The 27,419-nt window shown below is 48.5% G+C and overlaps 3 protein-coding genes across 5 annotated transcripts in view; 1 reads left to right on the top strand and 2 right to left on the bottom strand.

Annotated features, from left to right (window-relative positions):
• MEGF6 (multiple EGF like domains 6) overlaps positions 1-5,184 on the bottom strand; it is a 73,888-nt gene extending 68,704 nt beyond the window's left edge. Inside the window, exons 1-2 of the mRNA XM_085080275.1 lie at positions 4,333-5,184; positions 2,894-3,028 (exon numbers count right to left, since the gene is read on the bottom strand). Of these exons, the coding sequence (XP_084936401.1) occupies positions 2,894-3,028; positions 4,333-4,418 (221 nt within the window). The 5' untranslated portion in view covers positions 4,419-5,184. The remainder of the gene's footprint in view (positions 1-2,893; positions 3,029-4,332) is intronic.
• Positions 5,185-7,558: 2,374 nt separating this feature from the next.
• TPRG1L (tumor protein p63 regulated 1 like) lies at positions 7,559-11,474 on the top strand. 2 transcript variants are annotated; one of them, XM_085079767.1, is made up of 6 exons: positions 7,559-7,796; positions 7,873-7,964; positions 8,466-8,642; positions 9,218-9,371; positions 10,127-10,356; positions 11,094-11,474. In XM_085079767.1, the coding sequence occupies exons 1-5, from the start codon at positions 7,593-7,595 to the stop codon at positions 10,319-10,321; spliced, it is 822 nt and encodes a 273-aa protein (XP_084935893.1). In that variant the 5' UTR covers positions 7,559-7,592; the 3' UTR covers positions 10,322-10,356; positions 11,094-11,474. The 2 variants fall into 2 exon arrangements, with proteins under 2 accessions (XP_084935893.1, XP_084935892.1); XM_085079766.1 differs by having other exon boundaries at positions 10,127-11,474.
• Positions 11,475-11,840: 366 nt separating this feature from the next.
• WRAP73 (WD repeat containing, antisense to TP73) lies at positions 11,841-26,450 on the bottom strand. 2 transcript variants are annotated; one of them, XM_085079764.1, is made up of 12 exons: positions 26,284-26,450; positions 25,032-25,184; positions 24,361-24,477; positions 18,016-18,088; positions 17,107-17,210; positions 16,265-16,351; positions 15,612-15,746; positions 15,456-15,533; positions 14,069-14,174; positions 13,472-13,597; positions 12,567-12,758; positions 11,841-12,301 (listed from the first exon to the last, which is right to left on the bottom strand). In XM_085079764.1, the coding sequence occupies exons 1-12, from the start codon at positions 26,350-26,352 to the stop codon at positions 12,192-12,194; spliced, it is 1,350 nt and encodes a 449-aa protein (XP_084935890.1). In that variant the 5' UTR covers positions 26,353-26,450; the 3' UTR covers positions 11,841-12,191. The 2 variants fall into 2 exon arrangements, with proteins under 2 accessions (XP_084935890.1, XP_084935891.1); XM_085079765.1 differs by lacking the exon at positions 26,284-26,450 and adding an exon at positions 26,067-26,204.
• Between the last annotated feature and the right edge of the window lie 969 nt (positions 26,451-27,419).

The following is a 27,419-nucleotide window of genomic DNA, read 5'->3' on the forward strand; positions in this document are numbered from 1 at the left end:
TAACGGTGAACTGTTAATTCCCAGGAAGGAAACCTTCGGCGAGTCCTGCATGCCAACCAGCACGTGGAAGCACAGCTGAGAAAAATAAAAGCAGATACCAATATTTTTTTTGGTTTTGTATGAGCTGTTAAGAAATTATGAAGGAAATTGTTGTGTTCCAGGAGCAGCTGAGAAAGCAATTCACAGGCACCAGGCTCCAGTTCAGCGGGATGCTCTTGGTAGCAGGAGCTCTCTCCAGGAGGAAGGGGAGATGATGGATGCAGGGTGGTGTGAACATGACAAGAAGGCTCAGAAATGGGGAGGAAAAGGTAGAATTAGTGATGTTGGACAGCTCAGGGCTCGTTGTGCCCCAGCACTGCCCTGACAGCCTCAGTCCCACCCTCCTGGGTGCCTCTTGAATATTCCAGATCCTTCAGCTGGTCCAGGCAGCTCTCAAGGACAGGCAAATATTGTGACAGCCTCAGTGCCTCTGGGCACTGCAAGCAGGAACGAGCCACACAGGAGATACTTTATCTTCACTGTTTCTCTTCTATTTTGTGCTTTAAGGAGCCCCTGGCACAGAAAACAGGGAATGAGCCAGAACTAATGGAACCCGTGAAATCCTGCTGTGTCCTGCTGCTGGAAAATCCCCTTCCAGCCCCTCTGGGATAGCACTATGATTCCTTCAAGCCTGGTTATTCCTTCAAGCAAAGCTACCTGCTGCCATCACTCACTGGGAAGCTGCACAGCCAGGAGCAAACCCATCCCTTCACCAGGATCACGGAGCAGCACAGCCTGAAGATGCTCCAGCTGAGCAGATGTTGGCTTTCCCAGTCGCCTCCAGGAGCTCAAAGGCATCGAGGCCAATTTCAGGCCAGATCCTGGAGTTGTGAATACACTTCCTGAGCCCCATGCTGCCAGAGCTGGTCCAACTGGAGCGGCTCCAGCATCCCTGCGAGCGCCGACACCGCGCGCTCCACTGCCTCGGCTGCCCAGCACAAGGGAGCTTGGCAGGAGAGCTCCCAGCTCTTGGAAAAGCTTGCTGGGATGGGAACTCCCAGAAGTTTAGAGAGAGGGGAAGTGGGACAAAACCTTGCCTGAGGAATGTTCTGCTGATAGTTCTTTCTCTGTCTGGCTTTCACAATTCCTGAGGTGAAATCCCTCACTGGCTTCTCCTCTGCATTTCCATCAGGAACAGTTTTAGCACTGGGCTGTTCTGATATTTGTAATGAAGCAGAACAGAAAGTTATTTCATTTAAGTCCCCTGATTTGTGATGTCAAACCCATCCTTTAAAGAACTGAAGGTACTACTGGGGCTGAAGAGCTCCCAGCCTTTGAAGCAGAAGCAGACAGAGCATCCATCCTTTCAAAGCCTTCCTGAAAACACAGCCAAGAGTCAGACTCTGTTTGCTCCTTTGTTACCACGACATGGATCTCATCACCAGGGTAATTACTGGCAATTACAGGTTAGGAGGAATTCCTAAAGTCAGGACTTAAAAGCTGTCTCGAATCCAAGATGTTTCTTTGAAACGACAACTATCATTATTACTCTGCAAAGGCTTGTAACTGCCTAATGGGGCCGGAAAAGCAGGTGGAGGAAGGAAGCAGCTTGGGCACGTTGTGGTTTGGCTGCCAGGTAGGTAAGAAAAGTTCATTATTTGTGTTGTAACACATGTTCAGAGCCCTCCTTCCACAGGGCCTCCTGTCTGGGCTCCCATCTCTGGCCAGTTGGGAGTTCAAGGGATGCTAAGATTAGGTGGACAAGAACTCAGAGCTTGTCCCAACTCCTTTCTCACTCATGCAAGTCCAACTCCACTCTTCTGACATGGCCTGAGCATGGACCAGCTCATGGAGTGAAAGGAAGGTGGTGATCCTGCAGCAAATCCTGCTGACCACCACACCAGCAGTCCCTCACAGGTGGTCCTGCACCCCTCCATCCCTGCACCACTCCATCTCCTGCACCCCTCCATCCCCTGCACCCCTCCATCCCTGCACCATGGCCACATTTACTGCTATTTTAGCCAAAAAACCTCACTTGGCCCCAGCTCCTGCCATCAGCTCTGTCAGACAAGAGGCACTGAGGGGCTTTGAGGAGGAGATATCTATAGATACACAAACAGGGCACGTGATGTGGGTAAGTAATTTCATTAATGTGGCTGGATCATAGAAAACAGATGTCATACATCGTTTAAAGACGGGAAACAGTCCACTGTGAGGATAAAGCGTCTTTAGAATAAAAAAAAATGGATAGACCTTCTCTTCAGGAATTCTCTCACAGCTTAAGAACTCTGAGCATCACAGAAATGCCAGGTTGAACCAGAAATGGCTCCAGCAAGATGCACAGAGTTTACAAAGCCCTTGTAGTCTCCTGCTTTTAGAGAAGAAAAAACATCCAGTGAAGTAGCTCTACTCCTTACAGCCAGGTTGTGCTGGATCTCTGCCACATCTCTGTGTTGGAACTGTTCATATCAACCTGTAAATGACCTGCTCTGTCCCCTAATCATAGAATCACTGAATGGTTTGGGTTGGAAGGGACCATAAAGATCAACCAGTTTCAACCTCCTGCCATGGGCAGGGACACCTCCCACATGCCAGGCACATGCCAGGTACCAAGGGCTTCCTTCAAAGTGTTTCCTCCTCTTTCCCTTGAGAGCTGTGGGGCATCCAGGTGAGTCCCAACCACACTGTCTCATCACTGAGATTCCTTGGAGGGCAGCAAGCCATTCCTGAGGCTATTTCCCATTCCAGAACACAGCCAGGGGAGCAGGATGGGCACATAAGTAGCTTTCCCCAGCCCTCAAGGGCTGTACAGCCACTGCCAGCGAGCAGCACTCATTTCCCTGCTGCTGCTAGGGAGTGGGAATCACTTCTCCCCCCACAAGGAGCACCCCGAGGTGGAGGGAAGAGCACCTACCTCCTCTCATAGCCCGAGCACCACCGCCGGCCGCCGCAGTCCTGCTTCCACACCTTGACAGCGCGGGTCAGCGCCTGGACACACGGCTGCCGCAGCCCCACGATCCCCAGCTCCTGCTCTGCGCACACATTCGGCCTGGGACAGAGAAATGCAGGGGTGTGAGGGGAACAGGGGATCCCCAGGGATGCAGGGGGTCACAGCTGTGAGAGGTGCAGAGCTCCCACTGCCTAAATTTGCTGCTGACAGGGCAGGAAATTAGGCAACCCCCCCCAGCTTCCACCTCCGCGATGACTTCAGTCACTGCAGGGAAAAGAAATGGTGCCAGATCAACCAGCTACAGGGGTGGTTTCTTGCTTATTCAGAGCTAAGGGCTGCGAGGCTAATTCCAATAAAACAAAGAAATTTATAGAATGCAGTAGGAAAATAAGGAAAATATCGCTTGCACTTTGTTTCTTCTCTAATCCTAATGCTTCCTCCAAGCACAAGTCAGTGGGTTTAACTAAGGATGAAGAGGGATATATTTGTCCCTGACTCCACTCAGTATTTGAGGCTGGTTTTGCTACTTCCAACTCTTCCAAAGGGATCCAGAGTTTTCACAGAGATATTTTCTATACAATAAGTGAAAATAAATAATTTGGATGCGGTGAAGCTTAGAGGTTGCAGCTGGCATCTGACTGCTCTGGGCCATTTGATTCCAACCCCGGCATGCTGGCACAGGGCTCTGCTCCAGTGCCTCATCCAAGAAGTCCTGAAAGTAACTATCAGGGCAGGAGCACAAAACCCTGATGTAGGGAGAAAAGGCCACTTCTTGCAAAACCTTTACCTGCTAAAGAACCCCCTTTCTTTGAAGAGTTAAACCCCTCAGGAAGGGTGGCTTGGAGTCCACGCCCCACACCACACCAGCTCCATGGACAAAGGGAATTACAGTGATCCCCTGGCTCTGAGAGACCATCTTCTGGCAGGAGGCCAAATTTGCAAGGAAGTTTTCCAGAGCAGCCAAATGATTAACACCAAACTGTAACTGTAAAATGTAATTAAAAAGAGCAGCCTACGTGCTGCTGGAGTAACAGCAGCGGGCGGGGAGGAACGTGGAATAAGAAAGATTTGTGAAGTGAAATAAAAGCAGCAGGTCTGGGAAGAAAGGGCAAAGTATTCACACAAGAATCATCTCTGACAATCTCTCACACTCACAGAACAGTAGCATTTCAGTTGAACCAAGGAGTTCCCTCCTACAAGCAAAGACTATCCAGGTTTTCAATCTTCCATTCCCCTTTCTGCACATCTGGTAGTAAATAAAGAAACACACCACAGCTTCCTCCCCCCTGCCCCCTCACTCTCTGCTCCTCACTTCACCCTTGATTTGAAAACACTTCATTTGGCTCCTGCTTTTCCATTCACTGCCCGACAAAACCCCTCCGGAACTCTTTCTTCCTACTCACATGTGGGGCTGCAGTTTGCTCCCAGCAGCCAGCGGAGACATTCGCAGCGCCACGATGAGTGACAGTGCCACGGCAGGAAACTCCATCTCAACCGCTCCTCTCCCTCCAGGTGCTTCCAGCGGTTGTCCCGGGAATCCCACAGCCTCCTCCAGCACTGCTCACCAGTTCCTCCTCCTCCCAGGCTCCTGCTGCCTCCTGCTCCCAACTTTCCGGTGTCTCTCCTCGCGAAGGACAAAGCTATCGGAGCACAGGGGAGTCCTCGCAGGGGGAGAGTGGATTTATCATTCCTGGATGCTTCCTCCCTCTCGGGTTCCACTCAGAGAGTTTCTTTACTCCATGGGAAATTACAGCGCAGGTTGCAGCTGGGTTTTTCCCCAAACCAAACCTGGCTTCTCATGCTCGTTCGCTCGGAGTGAAAGGCACTGAAGTGACTTTTCCTTCTGGGATTTGCTTCCTGACAAAGCTCCAGGACCCGAGGGCACACAAGACCTGAGTTGTGCCCAGCAGTGCAGCCCCATGTGGGTTGAGCTGCTCCGGAGCTGCGATCCCCTTCCCAAGGCACTATGAAATCCAGCCCTTGGCAGGGGGAAGGGAAAAGGAGGGGGGCTCTTCTGGCAGGCGAATCTCACCTCCCAGGGGCTTTTCCCGAAGCAGGCAGGGTGATCCTTCACTCCATCCGCAGAGGTGGAGGCATCCTCCTGCCGCAGCTCCACACCTTCCTCCGGAGCTGGGAGCGAGGAACTACACACACCAGAGCAGCTCCCCTGCGGTTCACGCGAGTAACAAAACTTCCCCCTGCCTTTCCCAGGTCCAGCTCCTTTCCCTCACATGCTCTCTTGCCTCTTTCCTCGCTGTCAGTCAGAAATCCCTCCCACGAGCTGTGCCCAGCCCCGAGCAGAGGAGGGGGAGGCCCTGCTCGCAGGGATGGAGCAGCAGTGCTTCGGGGCTGTTTCTCCCCAAGCAGCTCTTCTGCACTACCCAAGGCCAGTTGTGGACACACCACCCCAAATCCCTTTCCCAGCAGCTCTAAAAACATCCCACAGAGATTCAATCTTTCCTATGCAGTCCAATAGATAACAAAATGGATCCCTTCCCAAGGCAATTCTGCTGGCAGGGACATCTCCAACTGCACACAGCAGCTGGCACAGTGGGATGGGGAGGAGGAGAGGGAAGCAGGGATGCTGCACTAAACCTCTCAAGCACCTGCCAGCAAACCCTCCCCAAAGGCCAGGAGGAACAAGAACAGCAGCCAGGCACCTCTGAGGTGTCCTGGGGCACTCCAGGTCTCCCCTGGCCTGTGGCAGGTGCTGATTTCCATCAGAGAAGCAAGATAAGAAGGTTTGGAGGAAGATTGGGATAGTTTCATGGATGTATTTTGCAGCTGAAGGACAACTATTAATCAAGACTAAAGTCCCCAAGGGCCATGCCCAAAAGCTGTTGGCTCTTGAAAAAAAAAAACTGAGGCAGCTGCTCCTTACACCAGAATCCTCCCAGGGTCACAGTAGTGCCATAAATCCTCAAGTCAGAGAGAAGAGCAGGTGAGGGGGTTAATGCTTCCATTTAGCAGTAAAATATCAGCCAAGCCTAACGGATGGGAAGAAACCATCCTTCATTCTTCCTCGAGAAAAAAGGCAGCTATGTAAAGATGTTTTATAACAACAGAGAGAGCTCCAGGGTACAATAAATACAGGCCTCTGTTTTCCTGTCCGGAATTGAAAGGTTAGGACTTTTCTTACAGTAGGAAACAGGCTGCTCCCAGTTAGACTTCCAGGGATTGCTCCCAGCGGGCAGGGACTGGGCAGAGCTGGGAGTTGGGCTCCCTCTCGAGGACACGACTCGAGGCCAAGGATGGGGATTGATCAGTCCAGCCACAACTCCCACGCTGTCTCAGGTGACAATCCTGGCTGTCACACAGGCGGGACACAACTCACTGCAGGCTCCTGGCTGGCCTGGCATGGCTGCTTTCCCAGCCACAGCCATCCTGGCCAGGCTGCTTTCAGAGAGAAGGGGAAGCTCTGATGGGAAAAGCTGCTCTTTGAGGAGTGACCGTGCATAAAGTCAGCTCTGCAGTTTTTTTAAAGTCCCTTTAAAGCCAGCAGTGAGGTTTCCCACCTAAAGAGGTCCATGTGAGCAACGGCTGTGAAGAGCACAGCAGGGAATTCGTGGGACACATGTGAAAGACAGATATCTGAAACACAACCCTGTCTGTGAAGTCGATTTAGTATGTTTTCAATTTTATATAATTTCCCAGCACAGCCGCCCGCCGAGGATGTCATCCCCTGGCTCTGGGTAAAACAGCCCTGAAAGTGGTCCAAGATATGATACAGTTCCATAAATACTGGTGATAATATCTGCAGTCATGCCAGACACCACAGAAACCAAAACATTAACGTGCCATTCATTCCCCAGCATTATTTAATCTTCGCTATCAAGCGTGCTGGATGTGATATGGGCGCCAGGGCTCTCCATGCACAGTCCTGTCTCTATCCCACACTGCTCCTGCACCTTCCCAAGCTCTGTCCTGATGATATTAAAGGATCTTGCACAGCAGCTTCACAGCAGCTCTGCCTGGCTTCTCTAGACCCACAAATCTTGTTCCTTTAGCAGAGTCCTTCTCCAGACCACCTGGGTAGAGCAGAGCATAATTTTGGCTAAGCCCAGGGACCCCCACTATATGTTATGTGACATGTGTGAGTGCTTGTCTTAGCCCTGAAAATCAACAGCAGAGCTGACAGGTCTCACACACCTCTGGGTGCGCAACAGTGGTGGCACCTGGTACCTTGTGCAGCCCCAGGTGTGTGACAGCAGTGACACCTGGTACAGCTCTGGGTAGGGGGCAGTGACAGCACCCACTACCTTGTACAGCCCCAGTGTGTGACAGTGATGGCATCTGGTACCTGATACAGCTCTGGGCAAGCGATAGTGACAGCACCCACCACTTTGTACAGGTGTGCCATCGTGACGGTCCCAGGTACAGCCCACAGTGTGCGACGATTACAACACGCGATACCCAGGGCCAGCGGAGCGGGGAGCGCTGCCGCGATCCGCATCCGGTACCCGCATCCCGGCGGGCGGGCTCTGCCCGGGTACCGTCCGAGCACCCCGGGTACCATCCAAGCACCCCGGGTACCATCCGAGCATCCCGGCGCCGCTGCAGTGCCTCCTCCCGGCCCGGCGCGGACAGGGACAGTCAGCCCCGAGCGCTCCGCCCGCCCCGCTCCGCCCCGGAAGGCTCCGAGCGCCCGCCCGGCGCCGCCGCGATGCTGCAGCTGCGGGACGCGGACGAGTCCGGCCCGGCCGGCGGCTCCGGCAGCCCCGGCAGCCCCGGGGCAGCCACGCTGGTGCCGGGAGGAGCCGGGCCGCCCTTCGAGCCCGCCGCTCCGCCGCCCCGCCAGACGCTGCGGCCGCTCAGTGTGCGCACCGCGGGCCGCGCCGGCCGCCTGCGCCAGTACTTCGTGTTCCGGGTGCGCGCCGGGAGGGGAGCGGGGGCAGCCCAGGCTCCTGCCCGCACCCCCTGACCTCTGCCTTCTCCCCCCGCAGCCCGGAACCATCGAGCAGGCGGTGAGCGAGATACGGGTGGTCGTGCTGCCCGCCGAGGACGGCGAGGTGCAGAGCGTGTGGCTGCTCACCGAGTGAGTTCCGCGGCGGGATGGGGTGGGGTGGGCGCTCCGGGCGGGGGAGATGAGAGCCAGGGCAGCCTCGGCCCTGCGGGGTTGGTTCAGAGCCGCATATCCCACAACGCTTTTCTGTATTAAATATGGTGAATATTAACGCGCGCACAAGGCCGGGAATGGCCCAGGCTGGCTGCAGCCATTATTATGTCATTATTTATGTATAACCCAACCCTCCAGCTATAGACCAAAGCTCCCCAGTTAACCCCTTACAGAATCCAGTCCCACAGAGAACTCCTGTAGCAAAGCACCAACTTAGCTTTAACAAACCGACCCAAAGCCACGTGTGTGCAGCGAGGCACAGACCCTCAGCCCTGCTGATGCATAGCAAAGGCTGTACCAGAAAATACAGCATCACTAAGACTTCAGATTTATTCTCCTCAGCACCTCTTCTGTCTGCCAAGCTAAGTGTTTCAAGCTAGGAGTCAAATCTACTAAAGCTCAGCCGTGTTCTTTTCCCAGAATTGATCACTGGAACAATGAGAAGGAGCGACTTGTCCTCATCACAGACTGGTCCCTCCTGGTTTGCAAGTACAACTTCATCAGCCTGCAGTGCCAGCATGTGACAAGGATTGCCCTCAGTGCAGTGGACACCATCTCTGTGGGGGAGTTCGAGTTCCCACCCAAATCTCTGAACAAGTAAGCAGCCACAGTCACATGTAAGTCTTTGCATGGTTCTTGGGGAACAGTTTGAGCTGTCAACCTGGAAAGGTCTGAGAATTCATCCTTTTGCCTGCTTAACTTTGCAATCAATTCCTGAAGCATCTTTAGAAGATCTCAGGGTAGCTGCTGGTTCGCTGCGATGGTCAGTAGTTGCACTAACAGCGAGTTAGTCAAGGACTTTCAAGATAAGATGAGTAGATTTGGGAGCAGAAACTCGTCACCATTCCATAATGCAGTAAGTAGTAGTAGTACTACCTTAGCATGACTAGAAAGCTGTGAATGTCAGGTCCCCAGTACACAGGGACTGTCACAGGTTGTGAAGGGTGGCCATGGTGTCCCAGGTGTCCAGGAAGCTTTACCTTCTTGCTCTCAGCTCTTAAGAATGTCCTTTTGCACGTTTCAGGGGCTGAATTCTTGCATTCCTTGCTTCCAGTAAAATTTACTATCACTTATATTTTAGCTTCCAGTTTCAAGTAGGTTCCAGACAGAACATTTTATTAATCTTGCCTGAAAGACTGGGAGGTCTTACCCTGTTCATTGTCCTCTGTCAGGAGGGAAGGTGTTGGTATCCGCATTCAGTGGGACAAGCAAAGCCGTGCCTCCTTCATCAACAGGTGGAACCCCTGGTCCACCAACATCCCCTATGTGACCTTCACTGAGCACCCCATGGCAGATGCTGATGAGAAGATCTCATCCCTATGTCGGGTAAGGAACGGCCTCTACAGCTCCAGGCAGCTCACTGAGCTCATAGGGTGGACACAACCTAGATTATTTTGAAGATATTATTTTGAAGATTATTTTGTAGATTATTTTGAAGCAATACAGCAGTAAATCAAACAAAATCAGTTACAGCAGAGATGGAATTCAGAGCTGGGAGCTGCATCTCCCCAGTCTACAAATTTTGACTTGCAGGGTTGCCCCACTGCCCACTTTTGCCAGCCACCCATAACTGAAACACAAAGGAAGCCAAAACTTCTGAAGGTGCAGAGTCCTGTAAAACCCAAAAGCAAATGGATCTTAGGCTGTTCTTGCTCTTACTTACCTGGCAGGCTGATGGACTTTTCATCTAAGGCTGACAGCTAATTAAAAGCTGTTTTAATTGCTCACAGAAAACTTTCACCAATGTGGTTTTCTCAGTTCTTGTAATAGGTGCTTCCCTCTGAAGGTTTTCCTAAAATTAGAACACTATTAAATGTCACACATCAGTGATCAGGGCAGAACCAGTCAGAAATAAACACTTGGTCACTGATACATCTTTACCCATCCAGCCCCTGTTTAAGTTACACATCAGTAGTGTCCTGTGTGAAATTAACTGAATCACTGAGGTTAAATACCAGAATGTGACTATCGCAGCACATAAAGCCCTGATAGTGCTAATCCTTTACCATTCCCTATCAGCAGCTGTTAGCCTTAACAGTCTGTAAAACAATGAAAAAGCAAGGTGATTTCTTTTCTTCCAGCTGGAAAACTTTCAAACCCAGCTGATCCAGGCTGTGAAGAAAGCCCACAAGGAGGGCTCAGCGCCAGGAAGTGCTAACGGGGTGTTGGTGCTGGAGCGACCCATCCTCATTGAGACCTACCTGGGACTGATGTCCTTCATCAACAACGAGGCCAAGCTGGGTTACTCCATGACAAGAGGCAAAATTGGATTTTAAACTCCTTTAAAGGCCTGTCATCTGTCCAAGGGCAAGTGAGTTGCTGGTGGTGCCCTGGGGAGCAGGAGCTGAGGGCAGAGCACGTGATAAAGCAGAGTTGTCAGGGGAAGGAAAGGAGGTGGTTGTAGGACAGCTCCCAGTTATTTGGGGAAAGCACAGGTTGGATTTGAAGCAGACACAGGGTGGTGACAGTATTTTGTACCTGATTTAAAGACCTTGCTGCTCCTTATGCAGGGTGAATGAGCAGCACTGTGTTCCGTGTCCCAGTGCCTGCTCTTCCCAGTCCATGAAGTGCCACTGGAACTTGCCAAAACCCCCTATGGACAGCAGAACCTTTGTGCCACGGCCCTGCTGTATCCCTGTGTATGGTGTCATATCCTGCTTTGTGTTGTTTAAGAGGAATTGCTGTTCCAATCACCATGATCTCAGTGCTCTGGTTAATGCCTGTTAGGAATTTTCGAAGCTGTCAGTCAGTCTTTAACAGTATTTGCTGGCTTTTGCTAAAGCTGCACTCTTCCACCTGCTCAGCAGCAGTTTGTGAATTCTGAGTATGCATTTATGAGCTTCTTGTAAAAAACCCTCTAGGAACCTACTGGAACTTCCTCTCTACTTGTTTCTTTGCTGCAGTCACGGAATAAAGACTGTTGTGAGAGAACATTGCCAAAAGCCTCACAAACATGTTTGCCTTCAAAGCTGTTCTTTGTAAAACTGAGAAGGAATTCTATTTTGGTTAGATTGATACTCTTAGCCATTTTTCTTAAATCTACTCTAGTTTGGTCCAGGACTTTTTAATGGAGACAGAAAACTTTCAGCACTGTGTGTCAGCCTTGGTTCATACGTTCATGCACTGAACCTCTCATCCAGGGATGAAATTCAGAAGCAGCCCAAGAGATTACAGCAGAAATTGCTCAGAAGGTGACTCTAACAAGCTTTTTCTTTGTGCATGACCTTCTCTCCATGCCCTTTCATCAGAGCATTTATCTGCTGGATAAACACTGTGCTGCAGTGGTGAGGTTTTTTTGACCTTGATGTAGGTGAGTGTTTGTGAAACTCCTGTTGCAGTCCATCCTGACTCCAGCTTTTCTTCATGCATTTTCTAAGTTATCTGTTCAGTTTTCATTAACCTTGCAGTAAAATTAAATTTCAACTCTTATGTGGTCTTCGTTCTTCATTTTCTGGAGACTGGGGCTAAACATCCAGTAAATTCCTAGACAAGAGGCTCCCTCCTTGGAAAGACAGAGGAGCTAACAAGGAAGGATATCCAGTTGCTCTTTCCTTGCCAAACCATCCACTCCCACTTGGCAACAAAATCTTGCATTTCAGTTACCTGGAATTCAGCATCCTTAAGTGTCAGTTGTGATTCCTCTGGTAAAGATTCCATCTAATAAATCCATGGTGTTCCAGGCGCAGTTACTGTCACATTATTTGTGTGCAAGTAACAGTTTCCTTGTGCTGGGACAAATCATTATATCACATCACTGATCACACTGAAACAGACTTTCAAGTGCAGAGGTGCAGGTTTATAGTTTGTAACTATCAAAATATTTATTGGAAGTAGAAAATTTAAATAATAGCTATACATTATGTACACATAGAGCTACAGTCTTATTAAGTAAGGGTTCAGAGTTGAAAAAGAGATGTTCAACTCTATCAATACTCAAGGGCTTTTTTGCAATAGAGACTCATTGCCTAGATTTCACTTGCTACATCACTTCATTCAAATACAGTCACAGTATTTCACACACTGAGCTTGGAGCTCCTTCAAATAAATAACTTATAAATACAAACACTTCAGACTGGGCAACAGGTTTTGACTCCTTTCCTCTTTCTTCCTCAGACTTGAGAGCATTTTTAATGCATTTTAGTTCTTTTATTTTACCTCTTCTCTTTCCAAGTAACACACACAGAAGCTGTCCTTACTCAGGAGCACCAGGGAGTCCCCACTGGAATGCCAGGAGAGCGACATGATCTGGAAGTCACCTGCAGGAAGAGATCAGATTGTCAGCAAAAAGCTGGCAGCTCATCCTCCTGCTGGAGGAAAAGGCAGCTGGAATCAGCCACGCAAATCCCTGCTGGCCCCATGCTGTCCTTGAGACATTTGCTGTGTCTTATTATGAACTCCTCTTTTTCCTAAGGTGAAAACACTCATTTTTAAGCAGCTCCAAGAACACACCTGAGCTACTTGCACAAAAATGCTTGGCTCTGTTTATAAATAGAATAACATTTTGTTGCTGCAGGGCCTCACCTTCCCCAGGCACCTGCACCACCACACAGCCAGCTGGGGACCACAGGTACACTCTGCTGCTGCCTGTGCACACAGCCAGGCGGGGCTGGCAGGGATCCCACTGGAAAAACTGGATAGTACACAGTTGCTCCAACACCACCGACAGCTTCAGCTTCCGCATGTCCCAGATCCACACGGCGTTGGGAATGTTATCTGTAGAGAAAGTTGGGAATGTTATCTGTAGAGGAAGTAGCAATCGTGTGATAGCTGAAGGATAAAAGGATCAAACTTGTTTTTCTTTTTAAATGGACGTTAACAAATGTAAATGCAACACAGATATTTAGACTACCACCACTAGAATTTTGCCAAGCAGAAACTTTAGTTTTACTGTGGAATTATAAAAAGGTAAAAGTGATCTAGTACATCTCCCTGGCTTTTAACAAATTAGTCTGTCTGATGGGTTTTGCACCTGACCCAGAGCTTTGGCAACCAGACATGAACAGCCCCTCAGGACCATCAAAGGGAAAAATGGAACATTTATTCAATGACTTTCACCATTTAGGGAGTCAGAATTCCCCCTGCTGTAGGTTGTGCAGAATTCTGCCTTTCAAGAGACGCAGGCTGTAATTTGTTTGTTTAATTTTCAATACAGTAAGCTCACACAAACTTGAAGAAATATAAAGCTCCACTATTTGCATTAAATCAGAGCCAAGGCTGAGTTCATGCCCTGATCAGCAGTTCTGGCAGCTCATGACAGTTGACACACATTAGAAGACAGGCTGGGTTTCCTCTTTAGTTACATATCTCACAACAGAGCTGCTTTTACTGGGCCATGACTCTTTTTATAGTGTAAAGGATCATTTCTGTTAAGGAAACCCCCACATGCCACATGGTTTCCCCTGCAAGGCAGGGCAGTCGGAACTTACCATTTTTGGTTGCCAGGAAACAGTTATCTGCACTGAAGGCCAACATCCCAACTCCCACTTTGGGATTTGCCCTGTCAGCAACGGGTTTGACGTACTGTAAAGAAACTGGAACCTGGGCAATGTCGTCTGGAATGGGAAATAAAAGTACTTTACTAAGTGAGCCTGGATGGACAATACATTTAAATCCAGCTAAAACCCCTTATCTTGGAAGTGATAGGACCATATTTTACTCTTCTGCAAGATGTTCCAATCAAAATTTCAATTGCTTTAAGATATTGTATCTTCACACAGATACCCTGCTACTATTCCTGCCCTCCTACAGAAAAGGACAGGCTCGAAAGTCAGGCAAGACTGAGATTAAATCAGGAAAAGGAAGAGAGATTAATTTTTCTACTACCTTCTAACTAATATTTCAAACAGGATTAACCAAAGGTGATTTACAGTGCCACAAACACTGAGACTGATTTTTACTGCCCTTGAGAACATCCAGAGGATTTGTTCTACCATCCAAGGGGCAGAGTTCACCTACAATGTTTATTTATAGAAAGACTTCCCAAGGCAAACTCAAGTGTCTCGTTTGAGTAAACTTTGGCTTACATTTACTCTGTGTGCTGAAGAGAGAACTAGCCAATGCTCTCGTTGGAGGGAAAGTAAGTCTCTCTGTTTCAACAGTTGGGGATTTCTCCACTTCTTTATACACAATCTACGAAGAAACAAGTGAGAGCTCTACAGAAGGGCCTCGGAGAGTTTGAACATGGGCTGTTACCAAATACCCACATCCCACTTGCTCATTTGCACTTTTATTACATCTCAGCATCCCCTGGTTCATCAACAGAGGAAAGGGCTTCAGTAGGCAGATATGGAATGCAGCATTCCCAGTGAATCATGAGCCATTTGGAACCTTGATCAGGAAAAAAACATTCCTGTGACAAATACACAAACCTTGAAGTCTACAAAGAATGAATCTGAGGGAGTGCTCCTCGTTCATTATTTCTGACAGTAAATTAAACCATCCCCATTACAGTGGGAACATGAATTTCATTTTTGCAACCAAAAACCTTTCATCTGATTCCATCACAAATGAAGTGCAGCACTGCAGAAGGAAAATAGCAAAACTATTTTAGTGTGCCTGCAACATATTCCCAAACACAAGCACCAGGATAAAACGCACCAACTGCAATTCCTGTCTGTGTAGGGGAGATTAACAGAGCTATTTCCATTTGCTTTCCATGACATATTTTACACCTAACTGGAAGATAAGGCATTTTTCAGCTGTGAGAAGCTTTGCTGAGGTGCTTTAATGATTCATGCCCTGCTTCTGGTTAAGAGGCATCACCAGAGTCGTGTGATTGTTACAGAGTTACAATCCACACACACAAACATTTCCAGGAGGTCTTTGCAGTCTCTCTACACTGTTCTTGTTACCTTGAGGGATGAGATCAGCTCAGGATTTTAGGAACAGCAGCTCTGCACCTGCTGCCAACAGCCCAGAATCTGTCAGGCCTTGCAGGTACAGGTATAAAGGATAAAAATCAATGCTGACAGATGTTCCAGGAAATGCTCTTTAGGTGAGCTGGATGAGCCTGTCCACACAGGATGGAAAATCTGAACACAATCTAGTTCCAGCATGGTTTGAAGTAAGGAATTGTATAATGCTGAGACAAATTTCTCCTGTTCAGTTTTCCAGTTTGCACACCCAAACCTGTAATGCAGCCACCACCTACACCAAAATACACTGGCATGTGACAGGAGCATCTGAGAATCTATCACTGCTCAAAAGAGATGATCACAGACACATATTCCATCAATTTTGAAAGGATTCCCCCATTTTTCTTACATTCCCAGGTTGCCATTCAATATCCCAAGCCCTAGCAGGGAAAAAGCAAAGTCTCCAGAATGAAATGGATTTATCAGCATCTTTCAGACACAAACAGCAGCACCAAAGCTCTGCTAAGGACTCCACTGATTTGGGATCCACACTTACAGTCTTTTTGCTGGTAATGGTTGCTGGATGGTCAAACTCCATGATCTTCTTCCACGTCACGTGGTTCAGGATACGCACCTGGCTCAGGCAAGAACAGACTGTTAGGATAAAATTCTCCAAATGGTTTAGATAAAAGAGGCAGGAAACATTTCTCACCTTTTCATCATAGCTGCCAATGGCCAGGAATTGGCTGCTGGGACTCCAGGCAATGGATTTGACACCCAGAGGCCACTCGTAGGCGCGGTAGGAGGAGAGCAGCCGCCCGTCGAGGGAGTACAGCAGGACTTTGTACTGAAACACAAACAGAGCCACTCTAAAAACCAGCAAAGCTGTTAAAAGGCACAGGCACGTAAATTATCCCTCCTAACTCTGCCTGTATAACATGCAGCAAGTTAAATACAAAGGTACAAATGGTTATCTACTAGTTAAGAAGCTTCAGTGCTCTTTTCTTGGATGAGTATTTTCATTAACTGTAAAATCACTGTAAAGCTGTAAAAGACTCTTACATTCTTCCATTCTTGTTCTTCCATTATTCTTTCATTATTTCAATAGCAGCTACTGCAATGTTTACAATTTTTATTCAAGATAAATTAGAAATAATTTGCTGTCATTGAAGGTTTACAGAACAATGACATCCATTTGCAAGGACACCCGTCCCCAACACAAGTGTACTATTTAACAAAAGCTGGATTCACATCCTTTTATGTTTAAAAGAAACATTTTATGTACTCATTTTAGTCATTGCTTTATACATGATGGCCAAAGACCAACTTGAACTCTTCAAGAAAATAATCTGCTTTTCCTCCTACCTCCAGGCAAGTGTCCCATGCTGCCAAAACACAGCCATTGGGAGCCCACTCAATGCCACACAGATCCTGGGTTTCAGTGTCAAAATGCTGCACCCAAAAGAGAAAACACAAAGCCATTTGAAATATGTCAAGGAATCCTGTTGCATCAAAGCTAACAGAATGCTCAGTTTTAACCATAAACACAAAAGAGCTTTCTGTATGCCAGAGTAACAACAGAAATATTTCCTCTTGTAATACATGTTATATTCACTGGATCTTTTCTTACAGAAAATACAAAAGTTTCTATACTTTCAAATGAACAGCATTACATAGGAAAATTAAACCATTTACACTGAATCAGTCAAAAAATTCCGGAAGCCTAATTCCTTGTCTTAAAGCCCAGTCAGGATCAGAGAATCCCAGAATAGTTTGAGCTGGAAAGGACCTTAGAGCTCATCTCATCCCATGAGCAAGGACTCTTTCCACCATCCCAGGCTGCTCCAAGCCCCATCCAACCTGGCCTTGGACACTTCCAGGGGTGGAGCAGCCACAGTTTCCACAACAATGTTCATTAGGGAAGAGCTCAGGAACACTACAAACATTTAGTGTAATTTCCCAAATTTTGCTCTGTTTCTGGTGAATCAGGGCTGACACTACATACAGACAAGTTCTCATAGGGATGTTTAATTGCTCAGATCCAGCCCCTGGCCAATGACACCCTCCATACTGATCCCATGTGTGAACAATTTCGATCATACCTCCCAAGTACCAAGCACTTGCCAGTGTCACTATTACTGATGGAGTAGTGTGCAACATGTGCACATAACCTCCACAGCAGCAGTGGCTGGAGAGGCAGAGCTTACCCTGAGGAGCTGCCAGTTGTTGCACACGAAGATGCTGATGAAATCCTTGCAGTCGCGTCGCTCCGCCACGGCCATGTAACGCCCGTCCTTGGTGAAAGCCACCCCTGCCAAGGGACAGATTAATTAAAAGTGGGTTAAACACAGGAGAGACAACAAGGCAGAATAGCTGATGAATCTTCAGTGAGGAGCTGCTACTCCCAGTTTAAAGCAGAAATGAAAGAGGAGAAACAATCTCTTCACAGAAGGTCACATTAATCAAGGCAAAGCACAGTGTTACTGATTCATTGTGTCAGCAGTTTTTAAGCTTGGAATGTACAATTTCTCAAGATGCAGAGCTCCAGTGTGCTTCAAAACACATCTAACCACTGACAGTTGCTATATAAACCCAACAGATTTCAAATAACCACTTCATTTAGCCTGGCTAAATGGATCAGTTATGCAACCATCAGGTCTCCACCAACTCCCAGGCATTGCTCCCCATCCACTCGGATTTTATATGGAATGCATAATTGCCTTTGTCATCTATGGGATACAAGCCTTGGGCAGGAAACTACTCACCACAGCCATGTGGTCTGACAGCCCTGCCACAAGCTTCCCTTTCCAACCTTCCCATGTGCAGAAGATGACAAAAGTCACTTTGGATTAATGTTTTTCATCACGAGCACACCCACCATAATTTAATGGCTTAAAGGAGCCCTCAGAGGCAAATACAACACAGATGCACATGTGAAGAGCAGGCACATGGATCAGCTGGAATCCTTCAGTCAGACCACAGGCTGGCTGCAGGTGCTGCTCAGAAGGAACAAGGCCAGAGACTATTCCCAAACATGGGGTTTGTCATCATATTAAATTCACTTTCCCTTTCTGCCCCGTTAAAGGATCATTCTCAGGTGGATGTGTGACACTCACCTTGCTGGCATGCTTTGGGGTACTTGATGTAAGACACAGACTTGGTGCACAAGGACCACACCGTGATCCGCAGCTGGAAGAGAGACAGAGAGCAGTTTTGGTTATTTTTGCAGAAAAAAAAGGAAGAATTAATGGGAAAACATCAACCTAATTCAGCAACACAAAGTGGATCAATGAACCTTCTGTGATTAATTCTGCAGCTATTTTGATTAACACAATGTCCTGGGAAACAACTATGAGGAATTCTCTCCCAATTTCTGGCAGTTGGCAGGCTATTAACCCCAATCTTACATCAAAGCTCACTGAGTACTCTAGAGGGAGATACAAAATTCACACCACTGGTATGAAGAAAAGCTCTTCAGCAATACCAAATTTCCTGACATTAGCACAAATGTGTCTTCCCAATCTATTGCCCAAAGTCACTTTGCAGTCAGAAAAGGAGATTTATCACAGAATTTGGAGGAGGGATGGGGAGTTTCCTGCCTTTATGAATGGATGACAAGTTACAGCCACTTCAGAACATTGTATCTCTTGGGAAAAGGCTAAAAAGTGTGAAAATTTAGCTGTATTTTTCAACATTTAGACACCCTCAGCTTTGATGGCTGGTTTGTGTTTTGCTCTTCCCTCTTCAGCCACACACAAGAAGGCACCATTACAGAATTACTGAAAAATTCAAAGACACCCAAAACCTGCCATGCACAGCAAGGCTTTACACTGGTGTTTGGGGGATTTCTGGAGAACTGTGCCTCCACAAGAGCTGCAGAGAGGGCAGGCAGCTGCAGACGCAGCCTCCCCACAGCTCCCCAAGGTCACAGCTGCACTCCAGGCTCTGCCTTGCCATCTGCACATTACCCAATTAAAAACAAATACTCCCTCTCCCGTAGCAACGGCAGCCCCAGACACATGGGCTTTCACCAGGATGGCACGTGAACCTTTGCTTTTGGAGCTGGAGTGAGGAATCTTTCCAGAGTCAGGTTTTTAACTTGTGTTTTCCTGCATTTTATGCACCAAGGAAGAGCTACAGGTAAAACTTTCTGCAGTGAAGCACCTCCATCACAAAGATGCCTTTCCCTGAACTACTGAACAGCAAAATTAATTCTGATCCACTATGTAAAACCCCAGCAGTGTCTGCATTTCGTCCTCCTCCCACATCCCATGCAGCCCAGCAGCATCCCAGTGGTCTTGGGAGGAAGATTCAGCTACACCTTTTTTGCAGGTTTGTCCTCAACACACCTTTTCCTCCCCTGAAGTACCTGGCACTGTTCAATGGTGACAGAGGATCCTGAAGGAGCACCCTATGGATCTGCTCTACTTGGTAATGCTGCAGATTCTGTTGCAACAGAACTTGGAGGTTTTACCCTTGCTGACATGATCAGTTTTGATGGGAAGCACAATTCAAGGGATTTACAGGATTCAAACCAAGCTTCAGAATCCTAATAAATGCTGCCTCCCCAACAGAGATCCATGGAGTCCCAAACAGTCCCTTCTGCCTTACACATCAGAGAAACTTCTGAGATTTGAAAAAACAACACAGAATTTTTTTTCCATGGAATCACAGAATTATTTTGGCTGGAAGGGACCTTAAAGCTCATCTTGTTCCACCCCCTGCCATGGGCAGGGACACCTTGCCATAGACCAAGCTGATCCAAGCCCTGTTCAAACCTCACAGGGAAGAATTTCTTCCCAGTATCTCACCTCACCCTGCCATCTGTCAGTGTGAACCCATTCCCCCTTGCCCTGGCACTCCAGGCTCTTGGAAATAGTGTCTCCCCATCTTTCCTGTAAGTTCCCTTCAGGCACTGGAAGACCACAATTAGGCCACCCAAAGTCTTCTCTTCTCCAGGCTGGACAATCCCAATTCTCTAAGCCTTTCCTCACAGCAGAGCTGCTCCATCCCTCTGATCATCCTGGTGTCTCCTCAGGACTCACTCCAGCAGCTCCACATCCTTCTTTGTGCTGGAGCCCAGGGCTGCAGGCAGCTCTGCAGGTGAGGTCTCACCTGAGCAGGGCAGAAGGACAGAATCTGCCCTTTTAAATTTAGCAGCTCCTGGAGGAATCCACGAGATGAACATTAATCAACTCTTATCCCTAGGCCTGCTCACTTCCGGCCACCCAAACCCAGCACTGTCAGTCTGCTCCTCAGGCAAGATTTACTTTAAAAATACCAACACGATGCCTCCACACATTCTTCTGCAGCAACTGCAGCACTGAAATGCTGCTGGGGACTATTAATTGCAGCCCTAAATGCACTGGCTGCCCTGCCTCCCCCAAGCAAAACACACAGCACACATTCTCCAGCCACTTAATACAAGCTTAGCAGCTGCAGGCTTCGAATGCTGAGGGCTGGATCATCATTTTTCCTGACAAAGGCATTCAAGTGCTGCTACTTGGCCTCACGAGCAGCTTCCCGGGCCTGCTGGGCATCAAACATGCTTCCATCCTGGACCACACTGGCTGCTCCAAGCCTCAGGATGCAAAACCTTGATGCTCATGTTGAGCTCAAAAGTACAGGAAGAGGGAAATCGCTGGAGGTGGGACACAGCACATCCTGTGCTGCGCTCCCACTGTCACCTGAGACTCTGCCAGGGAAAAGGCAAGGCCACCTTTGGTTTGGAATCTTTCTGCATCCATCTCTGCTCCATCATGGAGCCACAGAGTCATTTAGGATGGAAAAGCCCTCAAAGACCATTGAGTCCAACTATTTCTTCAGCAGTGCCAAGGCCATTATTAGACCATGTCCCCAAGTGCCACATCTAAATGTCTTTTAAATCCCTCCAGGGATGTTGACTCCATCCTTTTCCTGAGGGGCCTATTCCAATGCTTGACAACCCTTTCTGTGAATAAATTTTTCTTACTATCCAATCTAAACCTCCATTCACTGTCAAGACAGAAGCTTCTCCAAAAGGCTCAAGCTTTGTAACTTCTCAGAGAAGACAATTATGGTTCCCCTGTTCTTCTCTGCTGAGCACAGGCTCAGCAGCACTGGAGATTTTGGTGCCATCACACTCTAATATTCCATTTGTGCCCACTCAGACATTCCTACAACTGAGAAATTCACATTATGTGCTTAATGCATGGATTTCACACCCCCTTCACCTGCGTTAACAGTGTGTTTACAATTCAGTTGTGACAGAAAGGGAAAACCTTCATATTCCCACCTGGAACATTAGCCACAATCTCATTTAAGTTGCCAACACAAATGAGATGAAGAAGATTAGAAAGATTATGTCACAGCCCACAGACAGGATCAGGAGCAACAGAAACATCAACCAACGAGCGTGAGAAAAGAAACCAAACACTTCAAAAATGACAGGAAATTTCCACTGCTGCTCATTGCTTTTCTCAGGGAATTCATGGAGAATTGCTTTTCTAGCAGGAGAACAGCCCATGGTCAGTTAATTCTGCAGCAAACCCTTCTTCATTGCCTCTTTTAGGGGATACTTTCTCTTCAATGTGGATGACTCGACTGAGTGGAGTTGTCAAACTCAAATCCTCACGATAATGGTGTCTGAGAAGTTTTCAGCTGTTGTTTTGCAGTGGAAAAACAAACCAAAAGCAGAAGCATTTTTAAAATAGCCTAAAAAACAGCTGAGAAATAAAAAGTATTTAGATGGTAACGTGATAAACAGTCTCCAGCACCAGGCCCAGGACCACAGCCCGATGTTGACAGCTCCAGGCAGGTGTAGGACTGGTGATTTTCAGCAGACAAAAACACACTTTTAAACAACCTACAGCTCAAATGACTGTCAACTCTTGTCCCAGACTTGACTGGGTCACTCAGCCCCCTTACATAGCAGTGTCTGTCAGCACCGGATTTCAGAAGATTATTCGGAGCACATTCCTCGCCAGGAAGCATTTTTCAGCCAATGCAGCCACACACAGTTACCAAGGATTAGCTGGGATACACACAGAAAAACACACTTTTCCCTACTGCTGGAGTTCCAAAGAAGCTCCTTAATGCTTAAGGACCTGACATGGAATGAGACAAAGTGCAAAGTATGTGGTTTATAAGCACAGCTCTTCAGAGAAACACTCCAGAACATCTTCACACTATTTATCCCAAAACATGAGGGTCACAAGGAAGCCAAGAATCACAGAATGCCAGGATGGTTTGAGTTGGAAGGGACCTTAAATCTCATCTTGTCCCTCCCCATGTCATGGGCAGGGACACCTTCCACTAGACCAGATTGCTCCAAGCCCTGTCCAACCTGGCCTTGAACACCTCCAGGGATGTGAAGAGGATCCATTTACTTTCCTCCAGACCTTTCACCTACAGTTCTTGGTTAACCTCTACCTGTAAATTCTGGTTGAAATGTGGAACTGCCTCTCAGAGTGGATTTTAGCAGAAAAGGAACACTGACCACAAAGAGACCCTGACTGCAAATTAGCTGATGAACTACAAGTGCCAGAGGATGGTGCCAGACTCCTTCCAGTGGTGCCAGTGACAGGACAAAGAGTAGTGGCTGTAAGCCAAAACCCAAGTTTCACTTCAACATGAAGAACTTCTTTCCATGGAGGGTGGCAGAGCACTGGAGCAGCTTCCCAGGGAGGGTGTGGAGTTTCCCTCTGTGGAGACATTCCAAACCCACCTGCATGTGTTCCTGTGTCACCTGCTCCAGGTGACCCTGCCTTGGCAGGGGTTTGGGCTGGATGATTTCCAGAGGGCCCTCCCAACCCCAACTGCTCTGGGATTCTGTAATGATTTTTCTGAGGCACTGGTAAGTACAGGTTGCTAGAAAGGCATTAGCACAACCTTTAAAAAACTCAGGGAATAAGAAAGTTCCTTGCGAGCTTTCAATGGAGTTCACACATTGACCTGAAGAACTACAAAGAGTGATTACTTGGTGTTGTTTGAAAGCATCAAGCAACAAAATCTCAGCTGAGCTGGCTGACAGGGAACCCCCAAACCCTCCAGGCAATCACTGGATTTGATAACACTCGGATATTAAATATCCCCAGAACACTGCCCACGTCCATCCCTCCAGACTGTGGATTTAGCAGGGAGGGAGTAAACACAGCTCTAACTACGGCCCAGCCCCAGCAGCTGTCTGACAACAGCTAATTTAGCAACCTGTTTACAGCTGGAAAGGAAACTTATCCCAACACAGATGCCAACTTGGCAAAGGCTTAATGAAATCCTCTAAGGTCAAACAGAGTTCTGTTGGGAGGCAATAAATCCTCGCTGGTCCACCCCCTCACACACGTGCCACGAGATCCTCACTGGGAGCCTCACACAGCCCCAGCCTGCAGTTCTGACTCCTCTACTGCTGCCTGACCAGTAGGGATGGCTGCACTGCCTCCAGGCTTCAGTTCTGAGCTTGTTTTTAATTTTTATTGCTGCAATCAGGGGAATTCACACCTGGAAAAAGCAAGGACTAAACTCATCACTTCAATCTAAAAGGGTGGGGGGAGTAGGTCTGCAAACACACATGGCAGAGTCCTCATCCATATCCCACTGACACTGGAATTTGCCCAAAAAAGGAGGAATCTTGCATTGCAGCATGTGAATTCTGTGCTAGCCAGTGTTACGGCAAAAGATCCTGTCACCTAAAACCCGCCCACAGGTTTGGAAAGAGTAAACATAAAGAGGAAATGTCTCCCATGCAGCTCTTGGCCATTTTCTGACCCTTCATTATTGTACTGAATAACAGGAATCATCAGCTCTAATCCAAAGGTGGAACAGTCATAATCCACAGGCCTTCCAACAAACCCAGCATCCACAAACCAATCTGGATTCTACACTAGTGTGCATTCCCCAATATAAGTCCTAATAACCACTTAGAGATGTTTTAATTTTAATTTTGCAAGTGTTTCCATCAGCAGTCTGTCTCCTGTGTGTCAAATCAAACAACTGGGAAAGTATTTCCAGGATCTGGATCTAAATCTCATCTCACAGGTCAATAAACCTAGGCCTCTGTGTTTTCATTTAAAATCACTCTGAAATGGTTTGGGTTAATGGTTAATGGTTTGGGTTTTTTTAACCAGAAATCCTGAGCTTTTCTCACCATACAGCCAACATACTGGATTTCTAAAACTGCTTTGATGAATGCCAACAAAATATCAAAATCAAAAACACCAGGATATATTCTCAAACACATAATTTTACCTTCAAATTTAAGTGTCCATTTTCTAACTTATCACCAGAAGCAAGAGGAAAAAATGTTAATGGAACAACATTAGGAATAATGTCATTAACAACCTAACCTGAGTTACACACAGGAACACAGAGCTGCATCAGCATTCTCCACCACCGCTGCAGCTTTAAGGGCTTCGGGTTATTTTAGGAGGCAAAGGGCAGACAGCAACATCTGACACCGTGGGGAGCAATCCTGCCTCCACACTCACATGGAACTCGGTGGTGTTGAGGATGTGACGACCGTCTGGACTCCAGCATGAGGCCACCAATCCCGCAGAGCCCTCGTCGATCTTACAGTGCCAGTCCGGCTGCTCCAGGGACCAGACCTGGGGCAGGGAGCAAGCAGACAGTGCAGGAAGCAACAGCTCATCCAAACCTCTGCTCAGGAGGACTCCCTACAGCTGGGAAAAGGCTCCTGCATCTCACCCTAAGGAGCTCAGGAACACCCAACCACCTGCAGCCATGAAGGACTGGCGCTGGATCCCGCTGCAAAAGTGAGTGCCACAGCTCTGGGTGATAATGGGAATGGTAAATGGTGTGGGGCTGTTTTTTGCTGTGACAAATATTCTGAATATCTATCATTTAAACAGGTTTAGTCCATTTAACTAGCTTGCATGTATTGATTTCCTACTGCAGTAAAAAGCTGGAAAGATAATCTCCACTTTTGATCTGTTTTGCTAGATATTTTTATCCTAAATATTCTTTCTCAAACTAAGATGTTCATCATGGTTTTAAAAACCCTGGCATGCTGGGTTGTCCTCAAACTGTGATATCAATATCAGGTACTTCAGCAAAGCCTCAGACTAGTGCTGGCCATTAAGCTCTCACATCCCACCCGAATCCCAGCAGGAAACACACCCTGTCCTGCTTTCATCCTCACCTGGACAACGCCTCTCTTGTACATGGCACACAGGATGAACAGGGAGTCCGAGGACCACTCAATGTACTGGATCTGATCCAGGCAGGTGTAGAGCTGGCGGAGCTGCAGGGAGCTCGCATCCCGAACCACCAAACGGTGCTGCACACACGAGGCCTGAGGGGGACAGGGACAGGGCTCAGGTGGGGCAGGATTCTGGATGGAGCACCACAGATGTACCTGCTGGGCTGCTGGCCCAGCTTGCTGCGATCCCAGATTTAGTTCAGAGAGGGTGAATATTGTGTTTTAAAGAAAAATATCCTCCCTGTGAGGGTGGTGAGCCACTGGCACAGGTTGCTCCAGAGAAGCTGTGGCTGCCCCTGGATCCCTGGAAATGTCCGAGGCCAGGCTGGACAGGACTTGGAGCAACTTCAGATGGTGGAAGGTGTCTCTGCCCACGGCAGGGGCTTTGGACTAGATCAGCTTTAAGGTTCCTTCCACTCCAAACCAGTCTGGAATTCTGTAATTCTATGCACTGAGCTCCACTGCAAACTACAGAGAAAACAGCTAAACCAGGGAGGAAGCGGGTTATAAGTAATAACTAGAACCCTCATTGATTCCTTCACTGCTGGCTAAATAATACTAGTTTTAAAAAAACGACTTTTTGTCTCATAACTACTATTTTATTTCACAGAATCTCAGAATGGTTTGGGTTGGAAGGGACTTTAAAGACCACCTATTCTCACCCCCAGCAATGGCAGGGACATCTTCCACTGTCCCAGGTTGCTCCAAACCCTGTCCAACCTGGCCTTGGACACTTCCAGGGATCCAGGGACAGCACAGCTTCTCTGGGCACCCTGTGCCAGAGCCTCCGCACCCTCACAAGGAAGGATTCCTTCCCAATACCACATCTAACCCTGCCCTCTGGCAGTTTGAAGCTGTTCCCCCTTGTGCTGCTCCCCAAACCGTTGTAAAAAGCCCCTCTCCACCTCTCCTGTAGGCTCCCTTCAGGTACTACTTAAAGTACTAATTCATTTAACTGATTAAGGTTAATTTAACCTAAATCAGGTCTCCGGTATTGACCATTAAAGCCTCAAAGCCTCTCGGCAGCAGCTCAGAGCTCAGCCCCGCCGGCTCCGGGGTTCCATCGCTGCCCGCTCCCTGTCCGCCCTCAGCCCGGCCCGGCCCGGTGAGCCCCGCGCCGCGGCCGCTCCGGAGCCCCGCCAACCGCCCCCTCCCGGGCCGCACGGCCCCGCTGCCCGCGGCCGGCACTCACCAGGCACTTCCCGTCGGGTGAGAAGCGCCCCATGAGCCCCGAGAGCTTGAACAGCTCCGAGAAGTTCATGGCGGGCGCGGCGCCGCCGGGATTCGAACCGGCCGCGCTCCGCCCGCCCCGCTCCGCTCCGCCGGAGCCCGCCGGAAGGGGCGGGGCCTGGCCGGAGGGGCTGCCCCGGGGCACGCCGGGAGTTGTAGTCCCCGCGCCGGCCCGGCAGGGGGCGCTCGGCGGCGGGACGCGCGCGGGAAGGCGCCGCGTGAGCCTCATTAGTATGCAAATGAGCTGGTAATGAGCGGGTTAATGACGCGGTTAATCAGCCGAGGGACGTGTTCCCCCTCCTCTCCCCATCCTCAGAGAACCCCCCCTTATCCGGCGCCTTTCCGCGGGCAGTGTCCCGCGCCCGCGACTGTCCTGGCTAATTAATCATCCCTTCTGGCTAATCACCACTGCCGGCTAATTGCCGACAGCAACAGCGAGCACAGGCGGGATGTCCCGCCAGGTTCCCCGGACAGGACAGAGAAAGGAATAATTGCAGTAGAGATACCCCAGCAAAAAGGATGTGAGCCGACTGGAATCAATCAGCCAGTAAATGAATGAATGAATAAATAAATAAATAAATACAGGCACATTAGGCAGGGGGTAGATCCCAGATAATCCCTCCCGGGGGCATATTTCTTTGGGAAACATCCCCCTCCCGGTACAGCCGGGGAGCAGAGGAGCCAAGGGGGGATGAGGACAGTGACAGGGATGTCTATGTCCCCAAAACTGTCGGTGTCCCCAAAATTAACTAGTCTGGCAGGCTGAGGATCCTCTGCTTCCCTTCCCCACTGAACTGCCAGGGGGATGCACAACTGTCTCCCTTCGTCACTCCAATCTGTACCCCGGAACTTTTGGGTGACAGCAGCCTGGCTCCTGTCCCAGTGACAGCACATCCCGGGTGGGACATCCCCTCCCTGTTTGGGGGCCACAACCACCATCACTTAAATTAAACCTCACCATCAGAGCAAATATTCGAGTCTTGTTTTCATTACGGATTATTTGGGTTCCAAAAAGGGGTTCCAGCCCCACCGATGTGTTTTGGGTGGGTGAATGCAGCCATTTTCTGTCCCCACAACAGAGGGACAGGCATGACAGCT

This window comes from Lichenostomus cassidix, chromosome 21, assembly GCF_008360975.1.
Source record: "Lichenostomus cassidix isolate B80296 chromosome 21, HeHo_3.0, whole genome shotgun sequence".
Classification (NCBI taxonomy): Eukaryota; Metazoa; Chordata; class Aves; order Passeriformes; family Meliphagidae; genus Lichenostomus; species Lichenostomus cassidix.